We start from the raw sequence: 16,610 nt of genomic DNA, 5'->3' as shown, positions 1-16,610 counted from the left end.
AATGGATTAAATTGCGAAACTTCAGCTAATATAAGTGCACAAACAGAACAAATTACAGTTCCGTGCTGTTTAAACTCAGAAAATAGCTGTGTGCCTTTTTGAATTAGATTTTTTGAATTTTGAAATTGAAAATTGAAAGAGATTATAAAAATGAAGTAAAATAATAAAACAAGAGTATCATTGATTTTATTAGTAGTATACTAGCATGGCATACACCCTAATTAGGGTACTTCAAATGTGTCTTGATGTCTTACTTAGAGCATATTTTCCTCCTTTTTATGCCTTTGGTTATTATCAGATGCTATTAAACTGTTCTTGATTCCAGTAAACTACTCTCTTTTTTATACTGAATTAACTGTATTTCTTCGTCTGCAGAAGTTACATGTGAGGGTGAAGATCTCATCAATGTTGACATTTTAATTGGACATTCAGGTATCGTTTCACCTTTTAAACCTGGACATATCTTAGTTTTCCGATGCTCAGGTGTGAACCTAAAGATGTTCGGTCAACGAGCAATTGAATGCCTGTCAAGTGGAAAATGGGATAACCCATATCCAAAATGTGGAGGTATGAAGAGATACTACAATAATATATTTGATTAAAATATTTGACGGTTAATGTAAAAAATGTTGAAAAAATATAAAAAATGTAATTGAAAAAAATGAAAAAAAGTAATGTGTTGTTCTATGATTCATTAAAACATAAATCATGCAATACATACACACATGAACTCTGTCCCAAACTGGCAAATACCTTTTAAAGATTTAGTTTGCAGATTGCTTTACTTTAGTTTGAGTTAATCAATAAGTAACAAAGCCTCAGTCTACCCTACACAGCGAAAAATAAAAATGTGAGATGCTAGTGCAATTTGGAGCTTAACTAGATATTGTGGTTGTTGGGCTTAGATCATTTTGTGAACTAATACGACTTTCAAATTTAAAAAACATTTTGAAAGTTGACGTTGTAGTCTGCCAACACTCAAAAACAGCCCAATGAGTCCTATTTCCTAAATGTGTAAGAGGTAAGGTTACATTAGGCAAAAGCATTATTTTGGTTTTCAGGATTTTTTGTGATATGTAGCAACTCATAATATATTAACTGCACATAAAACAGCATATAGTGTAATACGTATTACATTATTATTGCAATAAAATGTTCATAATGTAGTATTTTTCTCAAAACGTAATAAAATCTTGAGCTCATAATGTAATATCATTTTTTACATATTAGAAATGTATTAGAAACTCACCAAAAACATACAAAATACTACCATTCCCTTATTAACCAGTCTTTTTACATTTACATTTAATTACATTTAGCAGAAGCTTTTATCCAAAGCGACTTACAAAAAGGGGAGAGCAATAGAAGCAACGAAACAAACAAGGCCAACAACCTGCAAGAGCTGTAAGAATTCTCAGTTAATCGAGCACAGTACACAAACAATTTATATATATATATATATATATATATATATATATATATATATATATATATATATATATATATATATATATATATATATATATATATATATATATTTTAAGACAAACAAACAAAGAAATGTATTGGAAAGTTAAGTGCCGGTCTTTATTGGTCAGGTGCAATTGGAAAAGATGTGTCTTAAGATGTTTTTTAAAAATGGCTACAGACTCAGCATGAATTGAGATCGGCAGGTCATTCCACCAGGTGGGAACGGTCCAGGAAAACGTCCGTGAGAGAGATCTCATGCCCCTTTTGGATGGAACCACAAGGCGTCGCTCACTCGCAGAACGCAAGCTTCTGGAGGGTGTGTAAGTCTGAACAAGCGAGTCTAGGATATTGGTGCAGAGCCAGTGGTTACTTTGTAGGTAGTTACTGTGTCTTAAACTACCTGCAAAATGCAACATATTTAAATATGCATGCAACTTATTATTTATTATTAATTTTTTTATTAAACAAAGCATTGGTATTAGCAGTATATTTTTAAATCGAAGACCCGTGTCTTAACCTGGTAGGTAAACCATGCTGTAGGCATGCCGGTCCCTGTCCTGAAGGGACTGCGCAGCAGAAACGGCGTCTCGTCGTGCTAGGGCATGAGCCCGCCCGCCCTCGGGACCCAACAGCGGGCAACCACTAGCTGTCAGCATAAAGCCAGTTATTGGTTCCCGTCCGAGGGACTCGTTCCCCCCCAGGGAGGCCTGAAGGAGCCTCTACCTGGCACCGTTGAGGTTAGCTGTTAAAGGCCACAGGGAGGTGGCTTTATTTGTCCCCTCAGGGAGGCCCATGAGGCCATCAACACCAGAAGCCACCCATGCGAGCTGCACGAGTGTCCAAACAGTGGAGTTCGCCCTCAGGAAGGCCTGGCGAGGCCTACTACCTGGCAGCAAGGCCTGCTAATGGCTAGCTTGTCACCGAGACCGGATCCGGGAATCCCTTCCCAGGGAGGCCCAGAGGGGCCTACCACCTGACAGCACAGTAGGAGGCCTGTTTGATGCCTCACGTACAGTCGAATGTTTAGGGCGGCCTGGAGAGGCCTATTGCCAAATGGCAGCTCCCTGTTAGAGTCCTGGTGACAGACGGTGCTTATCCAATGGCAAATCCCACCGGGAAACACTGCAGGGCCGGGGAACGACTTCAGGAAGGCCTAGTGAGGCCTGCCACCTGATAGCAGAACATGCTAGCTGCCTTGGCTAGCAACCGTGCTCACTGTCATAGGAACTGGGAACCGGGGCTCACCCTCCGTGAGGCCTAGAGAGGCCTAGTTCCTGTCACCCAGTGGCCGAGGCCCTGGACCACCCCCTCAGGGGAAGTCAGATGAGGCCTGCTGTAACCCAGCAAGCCCTCAGGGAGGCCTGGTGAGGCCTGCTACCTGCCATCTGGTGACTGGAGCCCAGGGACACCCTCTCAGGGGAGGCCAAATGAGGCCTGCTGTACCTCAGCTCTACTGCAGATCTACTGACAGGAGCCCGGGGCAACTTGCCGGAGCAACACACCACCGCAAGACGCCTCCGCCATCCCACCAGCAGCCTAGGCCAACTTGATGCACCAGCATCGGTCTGATAAAAACCCAACAACCAAGGCCCTAAAAAGGGCTGGGACAGACCTTACTGCAGTTCATGCGCTAGCCTGACCTCATACACTCATCTAGATATTTCACTAGCAGAGGTGCTAACCCTACCCAGGGGTGGCTATGGGCCTAACAGTTCGACTAGGAGAATGCACATAAGTCTATATCGAAGCTACATGTCCGTGGGCATGTGCGGTGGCCTCAACTGCTAATATTCACATATCCAGATGAGAAACTGCCTACCACAGACCACAGTGCTGCACTCGCAAAACATACAGCCTAAAATAAACACACAGTGTTTATCACAAGCATCGTTCTAGCCACCCCACCGGGGAACTACAGGCCCACTCTTCTCTGTAGAAACTTGTTTCCCACATCCATCATCCCACAAAACCCCTCAGGGAAGCATAGAGTCCAAACATACGGGAAAGAAAGAATGTTTGCCCTATAAAGGGGACTCACCCGCTCTCCTCTGGTGCCTCATCGCTTTCATGTAACATGCATGCTTCGGCGCACCAAACCTGAGGGGGGCGCTTCTCACATACCTGCCAGGCGGAACCTAGAGTATCATCGCTTCATGGCCCCACCACAGGCCGATTGCAAGAAGTGCCTGGGAAGATACTGAAGAAGAGGAGAAAAAGTCAGTTGTATTTCTTAACCCATATTTTCATCCATATCACCAACCGCGTTGTGATAAACCCTTCCTCTTCTTCGGAAGTCCACCTCTTTGCGCCCCGCCCTCAACCACGGGGCGCACGAGAGGCGATGTTGGCCCTCAGGCCCCGCCACTGGTCTATGACCGCGACGCCTCCCGCCTGCCTGGGACCAGGATCTCAGCGGCGTGCGGGTCCTCAGACACCACCGCACACGCTTTCTCGATGCTGGCCCTCGGGCCCTGCTATCGCTGGAGTGGCGCGTGTCCGCCGCCCTGCATCAGGGTTTTATTTACTTTATTTTATTTTATTCCCTGATTGAGATCCCTCAGCAGACCTTCCCAGTATACTTGTAGCACCGACATCGTGCACAAAGTAGCACCGGGCTGACCCGCTGCCGTGTATGCCCTGCCATCTAACAAACGTATCGTTAAAAAAGCTCAGATGGCAGGATTGGAGCTCTCAGTGTTCAAACTGGACATGGGTTCTTCCATGCCCTCCCGATCTCAGTAAGGAGATCAGAAAGGAATGGAAAGCTCAACTGAGCCGATGATTTTATGGATCTCTCCTCTAACGCGCCCATATGGCAGCCGCAGCCCTTGCAGAGCGTACATAACATTCATCAGCTCCGCATACACGTTCAGGATGGCTGCTAACTAGTTTATCTTCTTCCCAGCCATCCCTAAGAGCATTTCTCATAGATCTCGTCAGCCGCCAGATCGCCAGAGAGAACGCCCTCTTGAGACGATCGGCAAGCCCCATCCGAGGAAACATGACGTGCGTCCGTGCTCAGCCTTGGCGTGAGTGGGACTATGTCACTTAGTCTCAGATGCAACCATCCTCTTCCCTCAGGATGAGAGTCAGACGAGAGCGGAGCGATCTCATACTGTGTTTAACGAACGCTCCCGTTGCACACAAACAAACAAACAAACAACTCCATAAGAGCTTGCCTGTGCACGCTCTTAATCCCAGGCAGAAATCATAATGAATTCGGATTACCTTTGACTTGAAGCATTCAGACAAAACAGTCCCTGAAGACGAAAAAGCTAGTGTCATGTTTGCAAGGCGCCCTTATATACTTCCTGGCTGCACCTTGATGACATCATAGGCTGTCGCTGGTCAGTAGGATTGCCATGATTTGATAGTAGTTCAGACACCGGTCACGCTGGAGGCGTTCCCCGTAGCGTCAGCTGACACAGCTCGAGTTCCCTTTCGAAAGGGAACTTATTTTGCTCATTGTTAGGAATTATTGAGTCCACGTAATGCAAAAAAGAAACTCTGCTTTTCCAAACCACAGCTCAAGAGCCGTTGACTTTGCGATGCTGTTTGTGAATGTTTGTTGGAATGATGGTTTCGGGAAACAGACGCGTTGAACTATGTTGATTATGACCGAACTTGCGACCAAAGTTGGCTAACGATGCTTTCAGAAAACGCACCCCTGAGCGGGATTCAATCCGTGGTATCTAGCGTGGAAGGCGGTAGGCCTGTCACGATAACTAATTTTGCTGGCCGATAAATTGGCCAAGAAATTATTGCGATAAACGATAATATTGTCATTCTAAGACCATTTTCATCTAAAATAATCATAATGGCATAAAAATGCAAGTACACCTTTTCAAAGATCAATAAACTTTAATTTAACACTAAAAATGGAAAAAAAATTAAATAACCACAATAAATAAACAAAACAACCAAAAACAATTAAAGCATGGACTCTCAGTCTGTTTAAAATGCATTTAAATAAGTACCAAAACAATAAATAAAATGGATGAAAACTGCAACGGATGATTGTGTTTTAGGTGCATATTAGGGGCGGCACGGTTCGGTTCGTATCACGGTTTTAGGGTCACGTTCTGTACGGTTCTTGTTGTTTTTTTTCTTTTAATCCAGAAATGTACTTTAGCATATGATATATTAATTATCCACAATTTAGGATACAGTATTAAAAAAAAAATGTTTATATCATAGCCAAATCATGCATACTGAACTTGACCATCTCTGAGGAAAGTGATATTTTGATACAGCAAGAGAGAAGACATTGATGACATGCTTTTCATTTATTTGGCCAAAAAAGGAGAATGTGTATTGCTATCTCTACAGGAACTCATGTGCCTTTTTAGCACACAAAGATTGAACTGAAGAATTAACTTGCGTTTATCAAAATTCAGTGTAGCTTTAAGCCTCGTTTATACACGACGTGTCCGCTCGAGTGCGCGCGGCAAAAATGACGTCGACACGGAGTGCGCGAGACCCCATTTCGCTTGGCTTTGTGCATGTGCACGTCAAATTTTGTAACTTTGCATGTGGCTCCGCAACCGAATAGCCACGAGTTCCAGACGAATCTGCTTGGCCGAGAATGACGTCTCATCACGCCGCACCCGGTCTGCACGTCGAGTATAAACACCTCCCCAAACGGAATAGGCGCGCGCAGTCAACGAGAGAGACAAGGAAAACAAAAAAGCATGCAAATGGCAATTATCGCGGCCGGAAAAATTATCGAGCTCATTTTTTTAAATGTGCGATTAATTGATTTATCGACTATCGCGACAGGCCTAGAAGGCGGGCGCACTAACAAGTACGCTGGATGCTGCCGCAAACACCAGTAGCTAGAGCGCCTCTTGAGGCAAGGGGAGTGAGGTTTACATGCATAGCTCTTACTGGGCTTTATCTGTTACACTTGAACCAGGAAGTAGGCATGGTTACACACTAGCAATGTGGCAGCAGGTTTTGCATGGATAAACACCACTTTAATTTTCAGAACAGAAAAAGTAAAGGTTCCAAAAGTGTTTTTCACAGAATAGTTCTTAAAAGAATTCCTTATTTCCATAGTGTTAAGATCATTTCATCTGAAGAACCATTGTCCACAATTAAAGCTGCACTGTGTGATATTTTCCCCCATCTAGCGGTGTAAAGGTATATGACAATCCAGTGAATATTAGTTTCTGTTCCTCTTAATTACGATTATGTTTTAACTCCTATGGTGGCCGATTTAGTCCAAGATTAACATGGCTTCCAGTTCGACCTCGTCAATGAGTGCCATTGAATGTTAAAACGCAAAAAGCGAAGCTTGAATTTATGGGTATGTCCCTCTTTGACTAATGTACTGTCAAGATGGAGGGGCAACATGGCGACCGGCATCACCCGTATGTATCTTGAATGGCATATTATAAACTTAGGAGAATACTTTATTACTTGAAAGAAGTAAATATACATTAATGAGCACATATTTTTGAAAGAACTAAGTGTTTTTAGCTAAGAATAAACTAAAAAAGTTACAAAGTGTGGCTTTAAAGGGTTAGTTCACCCAAAAATGAAAATTATTTCATTAATTACTCACCCTCATGTCGTTGGACACCTGTAACACCTTCGTTCATCTTCAGAACACAAATTAAGATATTTTTGTTGAAAGTTGATGGCTGAGAAAGGCTTCAAAAAGGCCTCCATAGGGATTCAGTACATTTCCACTCTGTTCTGAAGATGAACGAAGGTGTTACAGGTGTGCAATGATTTTTTTGTTGAAATCCGATGGCTCAGAAAGGCCTTCATTGACACCAATGTCATTTCCTCTCTCAAGACCCATAAAGGCACTAAAGACGTCGTTACAAAGTCCATCTCACTACAGTGGCTCTACAATACATTTACATTTATGCATTTAGTGAAGTTCACAACATAATTTCGGGAGGAGTGAACCCATCTAATCTTTCAATTAGCAACGTACACAAACGCAAGTTCGAGAGGCGTGAACCCATCTAATCTTTCAATCAACCGCAAAGCATATAAGCAGCCTCCTACCTCTTTCAGGCATCAGTCGTTTTGCTTCATCCGGACAAACCATGTCCGATCATCTGGAAATACAACTTTTTCCGTCAGACGACGACGAACTTCTCAGCATCCCAGAGACGCCTACCTCTCCTCCTCAACCTCAACCAGGCATTTCCACCCAGGATAGCGATCCACAGCTTGAGCGACCAGGACGTCATCTCAAGCGTTCGTACAAACCACGTACAAGAAGACCACTCTCTCCTCCTCCATCAAGAGTCGCAGTTTCTTCCATCTCTCCTTCTCAGCCTCCCCAGTCTTCATCTCTGCCTACTGGCATAGAGGTTCCGTCATTTCCTCCCATTTCGAAATGGACGGTAAACAGTCTCCGTCAAGCACTCGCTAATGCAGGTGTCCACTTTCCACGCAGATCAACAAAGATCCAACTTTTCGAGCTATTGGCAAGTGCAAATAACACTCCCAGTCCTCCTGAACTTCCTCCAAAAAACCCCAAGAGAAAAACTCGATGCACTGCAGACATTCGTTTTCCCCCGCCGCAGCAGGGAAATCTCTCCCAAACGCAGCACGCTATCCCCATAGCGACCGCTCGTACTTCCGGGTCCGCCGCCATAGCGACCGTTCACACTTCCGCGTCCGCTCCCGTCTCGTTCCGGCCAGCAACAGCGGCTGCTGAAAATAGTTTCGCAGCGGACCACGCTCCAAACAACCCTCAGGTTTCATCCTACGTTCATCCCACCAGAAAATTCTCAGGCAAAAAACGCATCATAATTGACCTTTCTGCCCTGCATGGAAAAAATCAACCAAGTATCAACAGCTTAATCCCCCAAGAAGAATTCTCACTGCAATATCATGACATAGACCAAGCTATCAATCTCATTAAACATGCCGGCACAGCGGCCTGGCTCGCAAAGGTCGACATTACTTCAGCTTTCAAGGTCATGCCCATCCACCCTGATTTTTGGCATTTATTCGGCATTCGTTGGCAAGAACAATTTTTCTTTGCAGTCCGTTTGACTTTCGGCTGCAAAAGCAGCCCAAAAATATTCGATACTCTATCTGAAGCTCTCTGCTGGATCCTACAAAACAACTACGCCGTTCCTTTCCTCATTCATCTTCTCGACGATTTTCTCATAATCTCCCCCAGCCAGTTTCCCCCAGCAGAACATCTAACCATTGTCCAAAAAGTCTTCTCACAGTTAGGAGTCCCCCTCTCCCCGGAGAAAACCTTGGGCCCTTCTACATCTCTGGAATTCCTGGGAATCAATCTCGATTCCATTAAATTTCAAGCTTCTCTTCCCAAGGAGAAGATAGACAGAATAATAGCCATTTCTCTAAACTTGCTAGAAGCCTCCCACTGCACCAAACGAGACTTGCTCTCTCTTTTAGGGCACTTCAACTACGCCATGCGTATAATCCCCCAAGGCAGGCCTTTCATTTCACATCTTTTGACCCTCGCTACTGCAGCCCAAGGTCTCGAAGACCTAGTCGAACTAAACCCCCCTTGTCGTTCAGATCTCAAACTTTGGACAACATTCCTAAAGCAATGGAACGGGCTCACATACTTCTACGACAATTTTTTGTCCCAAGCCAGCGACCTCAATCTTTTTACAGACGCCGCCCCATCCATAGGTTTTTGAGGTTACTACGAAGGCCACTGGTTCGCCTCACCCTGGCCTCCTGAGCTAACCCTTTCCCCCCATTCCGACCAATCCATCGCATTGTTCGAGCTATATCCCATAATCGTAGCAGCCCATTTATGGGGCTCGAACTGGTCATCAAAAACCATTTCCTTTTTTTGCGACAACCAAGCAGCAGTTCACTGCATAAACAAAGGCCGTTCTAATGCCCCAAAAATCATGCCCCTACTGCGACGCCTCATTTGGATACCTGCCTGTAACCAATTTATTGTGAAAGCTGAATATATCCCAGGGCATAAAAACCAAATCGCTGACGCTCTTTCTCGCTTTCTCTTCCAGAAATTCAGAACATTGGTTCCAGAATCAGACTACAACCCGACACCAGTTCCTCCCTATTCAGAACTCATATTCCCATAGACCACCCCCTCAGTCATCTGCACACCCTTTCCATGGAATTAATATTACAAGCTGTTTCTCCAAGAACTCTTCGATCCTACTGGACAGCCTGGAATTCCTTTAAAAACTTCCATACAGATTACAATTTAGCGTTCCCAGATTTTTCCCTCCTTTCTATAACTTCTTTCATTTCCCACATGAACAGTTCCAAGTCCATTCAGCCAGGATCTATTAAAGTCTACCTCAGCGGCATACATTTCTTTTTCAAAATCATCCATGGTCACGAGTGCCCTGCCATCTCAAATCCCCAGACATCTCTTCTCATTAAAGGCCTACAAAAAACTCACCCAACCAAATCCGACACCAGGCAACCTCTTACCATCGACCTCCTAGGCAAATGCCTGACTACCATCCGCTCCGGGGTTTTCCCTCCGAACATAACCCGAACCCTGGACGCCATGTTCATTTTAGCCTTTTTTGGCTTTCTCCGTGTTTCAGAATTTACAACCAATTCCACTTTCAATCCAGCTAATCATGCAACCATCTCAGATCTCAAAATTTTAAACCATGACACAATTCGATTCAACATCAAACAGAGTAAAACCGACCAACTAAAACGAGGTCATCCAGTCTTCATTTTCAATCTACCAACACCCATCCAGCCCTATCAGTCCCTTGCTGCATTCCTATCTCAAAGGCATTCACAAACCAATTCTCCATTCGCACCTTTATTCCTCGACGAGAACAACTACCCAGCATCCAGACATTGGTTCCAGAGAAAACTAAAAACCGTCCTCGCCAGATCAGGAATTTCCATTAAAAACTTTTCCTCCCACTCGTTTCGCATAGGAGCAGCTACCACAGCTGCACAAAAAGGCCTATCGGAAACCCAGATTAAAATGCTAGGTCGTTGGACGTCCCACACTTTCGAATCCTATGTAAGATCAAACCTCTTCCACATTAGACAAGCCCACCAAACTCTCACAACCTCATAAATCTCGCTGCTTGCCAAGCCCCGCAGGGCTTTTCATACATCTGGTTGCAGTGAGGTCCCTCCCGTTCAATCGGGTTTGCCACCACGCATGGCGTGGGCTCTCCCTTTTGAATTGCAGTGTGGGCCCCCCCAACCAGATGCAACGCAGGCTCTCCCGTTCGAATCGCAGTGTGGGCCCTCCCGTTCGCTTAAACAGGAGCTTTCATGTCTTATGTTTACCATGGGCTCCCAATTCGAATTGCAGTGAGGGCCCTCCTGTTCGAATTGCAGTGTGAGTCTCTTTCGTTCGGGTGCAGCGGGAGCACTCCCTTTCTGAATTGCAGTGTGATCCTTCAGTTTTCTCTATCTTGAGGGCTCTCCCGTTCAGATCGCAGTGAGGGCTCTCCCATCCGAACAGTGGACTGGAGGAACTCAATATTCGTCCTTGGGTAGTTGTGGGCCATCATGTTCTCACGCGGTGTGGGCCCTCGCCTCAGGGGGAGGGAAGCACTGCGTCAAATTACCCATCGCAGGGTCTCTCTTTCTGTGGCGGGTGGCGTGGTTATCGCTTGGGAGCAGTTTTGGCCCGCTTCTTCAAGGACAAGGACCTCCTTCCTCACTCATGACATCAAGGGCCCCCTGTTATTCCAGCCCGGGGGGTCCCATGTCACGAATGCTAAGGCAGAACGTACCCAACCTCCACCCCCTTTTTCCCCTCCAGTCCAAACGCTGCTCCCGCAGGAGCAACTAGGAGCGTCACTGCCGCAGCTGTGCTCGCCCACGACCCAGGTCGATAAACGCAGCAGCGAGATGCTTCATACAATACCACACATCCTCAGCTTCTCATCACCTCTCGTAACTTAATTTTTACTCTTTTGGGGGCCGCCTTCCGTAATCAAACTGAAACTCCAGAGCAAACATTGCCATCAATTCCACTCGCATATTACCAGCTTGCTGTCCTAAATCTATTTTGCTTTTTTGGGGGGTAAATCTAAGCTCGAGTTGAAGCAGCGCCCTCGAGCCCCTCCACCGTGGACAGCAAGCCAAATATGTTTAAACCTTATCAGCTAAAGAGTATATGGGTAAACGAACTCGTGAAGTGAAGTTCACAACATAATTTCGGGAGGAGTGAACCCATCTAATCTTTCAATTAGCAACGTACACAAACGCAAGTTCGAGAGGCGTGAACCCATCTAATCTTTCAATCAACCGCAAAGCATATAAGCAGCCTCCTACCTCTTTCAGGCATCAGTCGTTTTGCTCCCTCCACCTCCCCAACTCCACCTACTTACATTCATGTTTACCTTTCTCTTCTTCCTAGCACTAGTAGTCCCCGGGGGGGTAAATCTAAGCTCGAGTTGAAGCAGCGCCCTCGAGCCCCTCCACCGTGGACAGCAAGCCAAATATGTTTAAACCTTATCAGCTAAAGAGTATATGGGTAAACGAACTCGTGAAGCAGAAAATAATTTTATGAAGCAACGAGAATAGTTTTTGTGTGCAAAAAAAAAACGAAATAACGACTTGTATAGTGATAGGCCAATTTCAATACAAAGCTTCAAACCGTTATGAATCAGTGTATTTCACCAGTTTGGCGGTTTTACATTACATCTGAATCATGAATCGATACGCTGATATGGTTTAAAGCTTTGATTTGAAATCAACCAATCACAATATAAGCCGTTATTTAGGTTTTTTTTTTTTTTTTTTTGCACACAAAAACTTTTATTATTGTATAAAAATTATTATAGAGCCACTGTAGTGAGATGGGCTTTGTAACGATGTCTTTAGTGCCTTTATGGGTCTTGAGAGAGGAAATGACATTGGTGTCAATGAAGGCCTTTCTGAGCCATCAGATTTCAACACTAATATCTTCATTTGTGTTCCGAAGATGAACGGAGGTCTTACGGGTGTCGAACGACATTAGGTTAAGTAATTAATGACAGAATTTTCATTTTTGGGTGAACTAACCCTTTAATGTGCTTAAATTATTTTATAATGTTATACATTCCATTTTATAATATTTTAGGTTGGATTATTTTAATATATTTTAGCCTACATTTTATTTTATAATACTATTTTGAATATTTTTACAGACCCTTTTTTCATAAATAATGTTATTACAAACACAGTATGCGTATTCACAACAAAAGCATAGTGTGATGAAGCCAAGTTTGAGCTCAGAATCTTGGGACATGCTCAGCCAGAGGAAAGGAATCAGGATAGGACTCGGGAGGAGATCATATTCTTTGATGCAGTTATTAACTTTACCTTTAGGGATGCACCTACACCATTTTTTTCAGAACCGATCTGATATTAAAAATTCTGAGTACCGGTCGATGCCGATACTAAACCGATACCAATCTGATACCAATGCAGTTTTGTTAAAAAATTCTATATAACATTTCTAAACCTCAGTGAGTTGAAATGATAATCACTCTTTTGTTAGACACAATCAACTACATACAGACTTCATTATAAAGAAAAACAACAAATAAAATATATATATATATATATAATCACAATCTATGACAAAAAATACTACTATAGATGGAGAATAAATTAGATTAGTGGATAATTTAGCAGGAAAAGTTTAAAAACCATGAGTTCCCAATAATTGTATAAAATTTAAACATTTAGTGGGTAAAAAATAAAAGTGAATAAGTGTAGCTGTAAATCTGATAAAATGTTTAACAAAATACATTAATGAAAATCAAGTAAATATATTTATAGAAATAGGGCCTATATATACTAAGAAATTACATTTATTTTAAATTGTATAGTGCATCTTTTTAATAAGGCAGCAACATATTATAGAAAGGGTAGAATAAGAAAGGCTCTTAATAATCTTTCATACAAAATATATAACCAGGGCGATCTCACGAAAAATGCGTATAAATTGTACGAGTGTGCAATGTCGTATACGCCAAAACTCATTTTGGCGTGCATATGATACGCTGTTTTTGCGTGCATATGATACGCATTTTATGGCGTATTATACCTACCCCACCCCACTACCCTAAACCTACCCAAGAGAGCGTGTCATATATACGCCATAAAGTGCGTATCATATGCACGCGAAAAACAGCGTATCATATGCACGCCAAAATGAGTTTTGGCGTATACATTCCACGACATTGCACACTCTATTTATACGCATTTATGTGTGATCGGGTTGATATAACACTGACCTGGTGGTTTTTGGATATTTTACTGCAAAAAATACTGCAAAGTGCACCTTTAATATTATTTTATATTATATAAGTGCTTTATAGACACCATATTGAATTTTTCATGGCGTTGTTAGGGATAGACGTTTACATCATTTTTAACTCAGTACCATATGACAAAAATGTAATTGTTATGATAAAACACTTCTCAGTAATATACATTGGAAATCAGAAGTATAGTGACTACAAAACACTGGGCCACATAAAGTATAAAAGCTTCTGTGTGGATAAATATGATTAAATATGTGCTTTCTAAACTTTTCTTTCTTCAACATGTTCTCTAAACACAACAGTGGAAGACTTAACAATTGAGCGAATCCCTGATATTCAGGGTCCCGCCAAAAGTGGACACAAGTTAATATTTTCATGCAATGGGCAAGGGCTGAAATTAAAAGGAGAGAAAGAAATAACTTGTCAGTCAAAGGGAGAACGGAGCAGCCCTTTTCCTAAATGTGAAGGTAAAGCCACTGACGGTAAAGCCTCAGACTGGACAAAGATAGTTCAAAGATTGATCTGTTGTTCACATGGAGGATGATTATAGATTCGATCTTTCTGTTCTTTAGAGGTAACGTGTGTCGCAAACCTGCCAGCAAACATGAGATCAGACAGAGACCTGGGGCGTGAGGTTTCAGTCAGACCTGGAGAAACAATAACTCTTTCATGTGATCAGGAGGGACAGGAATTACTAGGACAGAGACAAATCAGCTGCTTGGCAAGCGGAGAATGGAACGCCCCATTCCCTAAATGTGTAAAAGGTATGATTCACAGGCGATTTTACTTTCACTTTAGACATAAGCAACATTTATATATGTTAACTTTGTGTGTATTTCATAGTATTAGCGCATTAATACTACTTAGTCCAGTAATCACGTGTGCTTGACAGGCTTTTAGTACGCATGCTCAGCGCATGTAAAACAGAGCATAAGCACGCAAATGAAATGTTTAACCGACAAGGCTTTAAAAATGCATGCAAATAATGAACTTTCAGGATTGTGAATAACTATAGTGTTCCGTGAGTATAACTCTCTGACACCAGCATTTCAAGCGCGGCTTAACACCCCCTAACTTTAGTGTGTATTTGCTCATATCAGCGTGTAGACTCACAGGCAGAACTATTTCAAACGGAGAGAAATAGAAATAATAAATTAAATGCAAAACCAGTATCAAGTATTGAACCATGAATGCCATACCGAACGGTTCAATATTATATTGAGAATTATGGAATCCCTAATATACACTCACATAAAGGATTATTAGGGTGTCCGCGGTGACTTAAAAAGTATTAAAAGTTGATAAATCCATTTTGGGAAAATTAAGAACCTTAAAAAGTATAAAAAGTCTTTAGCACGATTTTATGAAGTATTAAATTTTGTTCAAGCCTTGTCAAAAGAGTTTGTCTCCAAAAAGGTTTAATGAATATATTTATTTTCCTCCCCATAAGTATTGAAAAACAACTCAGTCTGAGATCGGCTCGGAGCGCGCGCACCAGGGATGGAAATTAACACCACCACCAGCCAAATGCAGTGATTTTTGAGTTGTGGCAGTAAACTCGCACTGTTTCAATTCTTTGTAAACTCTGATCAATGCATGCGAGTGCTGTCGTATGTTCGAATATGACCCGTCGTTTTCTCTGTCATCACACGCGTGAAGACGCGAATGAAGACTTGCACGTGCTGTGAGAATATCTAGGTGTTTCTCAATGTCAAGAATGCTTCCTTGGAAGGACTGATCCTTCCAAGTCACTTCCTTCAGAGGCCAGGCGAGGCTCCTCTTTAGCATTCGGAGAACACGCAAATGGAACAGGCTAGCAAGTGCACGTAATTGCGTCATTACTCATCTATAAACCATGAATATCAGTTCATGGTTTGTGTGAAAGAGAAAAGGTCAGTATTTCATTGAGACTTGAGATTAAATAAACTGCCTAAGTATTGTAGAGCTTGTAGTATTAATTTTCACATGCAGTTACACATTGTCGGTTAAAAACAAGAAAGTGGCTGGTAAAACCTTTGAGTGGCTGCTAGATTTTGGAATCCACCAGCCACAGTGACTGGTGAACAAAAAAGTTCATTTCCATCCCCTACGAGTGACGTCACGTATTTTGCGAAAGGTGCAGTTAGGTGATGTTTCGCCCTCTACCTACGATAGAGATTTTAATTCTACATTCTACTACAACTGTTTATTAGGTTAAAGGTTTGTTGCCGATTAGAACTTGAAGTGTGATGAGGTCTTAAAATATTTTGAGAAGGTCTTTAAAAAGTCTTAAAACGGTATTGAAATTAACTTCAGGATTCCTGCATATACCCAGGAACACCTGTTAAATTTCTCATTAATCCAATTATCTAATCAACCAATCACATGGCAGTTGCTTCAATGCATTTAGGGGCGTGGTCCTGGTCAAGATAATCTCCTAAACTCCAAACTGAATGTCAGAGTGGGAAAGAAAGGTGATTTAAGCATTTTTGAGCATGGCATGGTTGTTGGTGCCAGACAGGCCGGTCTGAGTATTTCACAATCTGCTCAGTTAATGTGATTTTCATGCACAACCATTTCTAGGGTTAACAAAGAAAGGTGTGAAAAGGGAAAAACATCCAGTATGTGGCAGTCCTGTGGGCGAAAATGCTTTGTTGAGGCTAGAGGTCAGAGGGGAACGGGCCGACTGATTCAAGCTGATAGAAGAGAAACCTTGACTTAAATATCCACTCGTTACAACCGAGGTAAGCAGCAAAGCATTTATGAAGCCACAACACACACAACCTTGAGGCGGATGGGCTACAACAGCAGAAGACCCCACCGGGTACCATTAATCTCCACTACAAATAAGAAAAGGGGCTACAATTTGCACGAGTTCAACAAAAATGGACAGTTGAAGACTGGAAAAATGTTGCCTGGTCTGATGAT

The 16,610-nt window shown here is 42.8% G+C and overlaps 1 protein-coding gene across 1 annotated transcript; it reads left to right on the top strand.

Moving 5' to 3' along the window:
• Window positions 1-359: 359 nt before the first annotated feature.
• On the top strand, window positions 360-16,372 carry LOC137039765 (P-selectin-like; the record flags this gene model as incomplete). The annotated part of the gene is made up of 4 exons (XM_067415039.1): window positions 360-567; window positions 13,979-14,170; window positions 14,276-14,467; window positions 16,266-16,372. Coding segments are annotated over 4 exons (699 nt in total), but the record flags the coding sequence as incomplete, so codon positions are not given.
• Window positions 16,373-16,610: the final 238 nt, after the last annotated feature.

The sequence above is a fragment of the Pseudorasbora parva genome, chromosome 14 (genome assembly GCF_024679245.1).
Source record: "Pseudorasbora parva isolate DD20220531a chromosome 14, ASM2467924v1, whole genome shotgun sequence".
In the NCBI taxonomy this organism is placed as follows: Eukaryota; Metazoa; Chordata; class Actinopteri; order Cypriniformes; family Gobionidae; genus Pseudorasbora; species Pseudorasbora parva.
The sequence above is the reverse complement of the archived record's forward strand: the minus strand, read 5'-3'. Positions and strand labels throughout refer to the sequence as shown.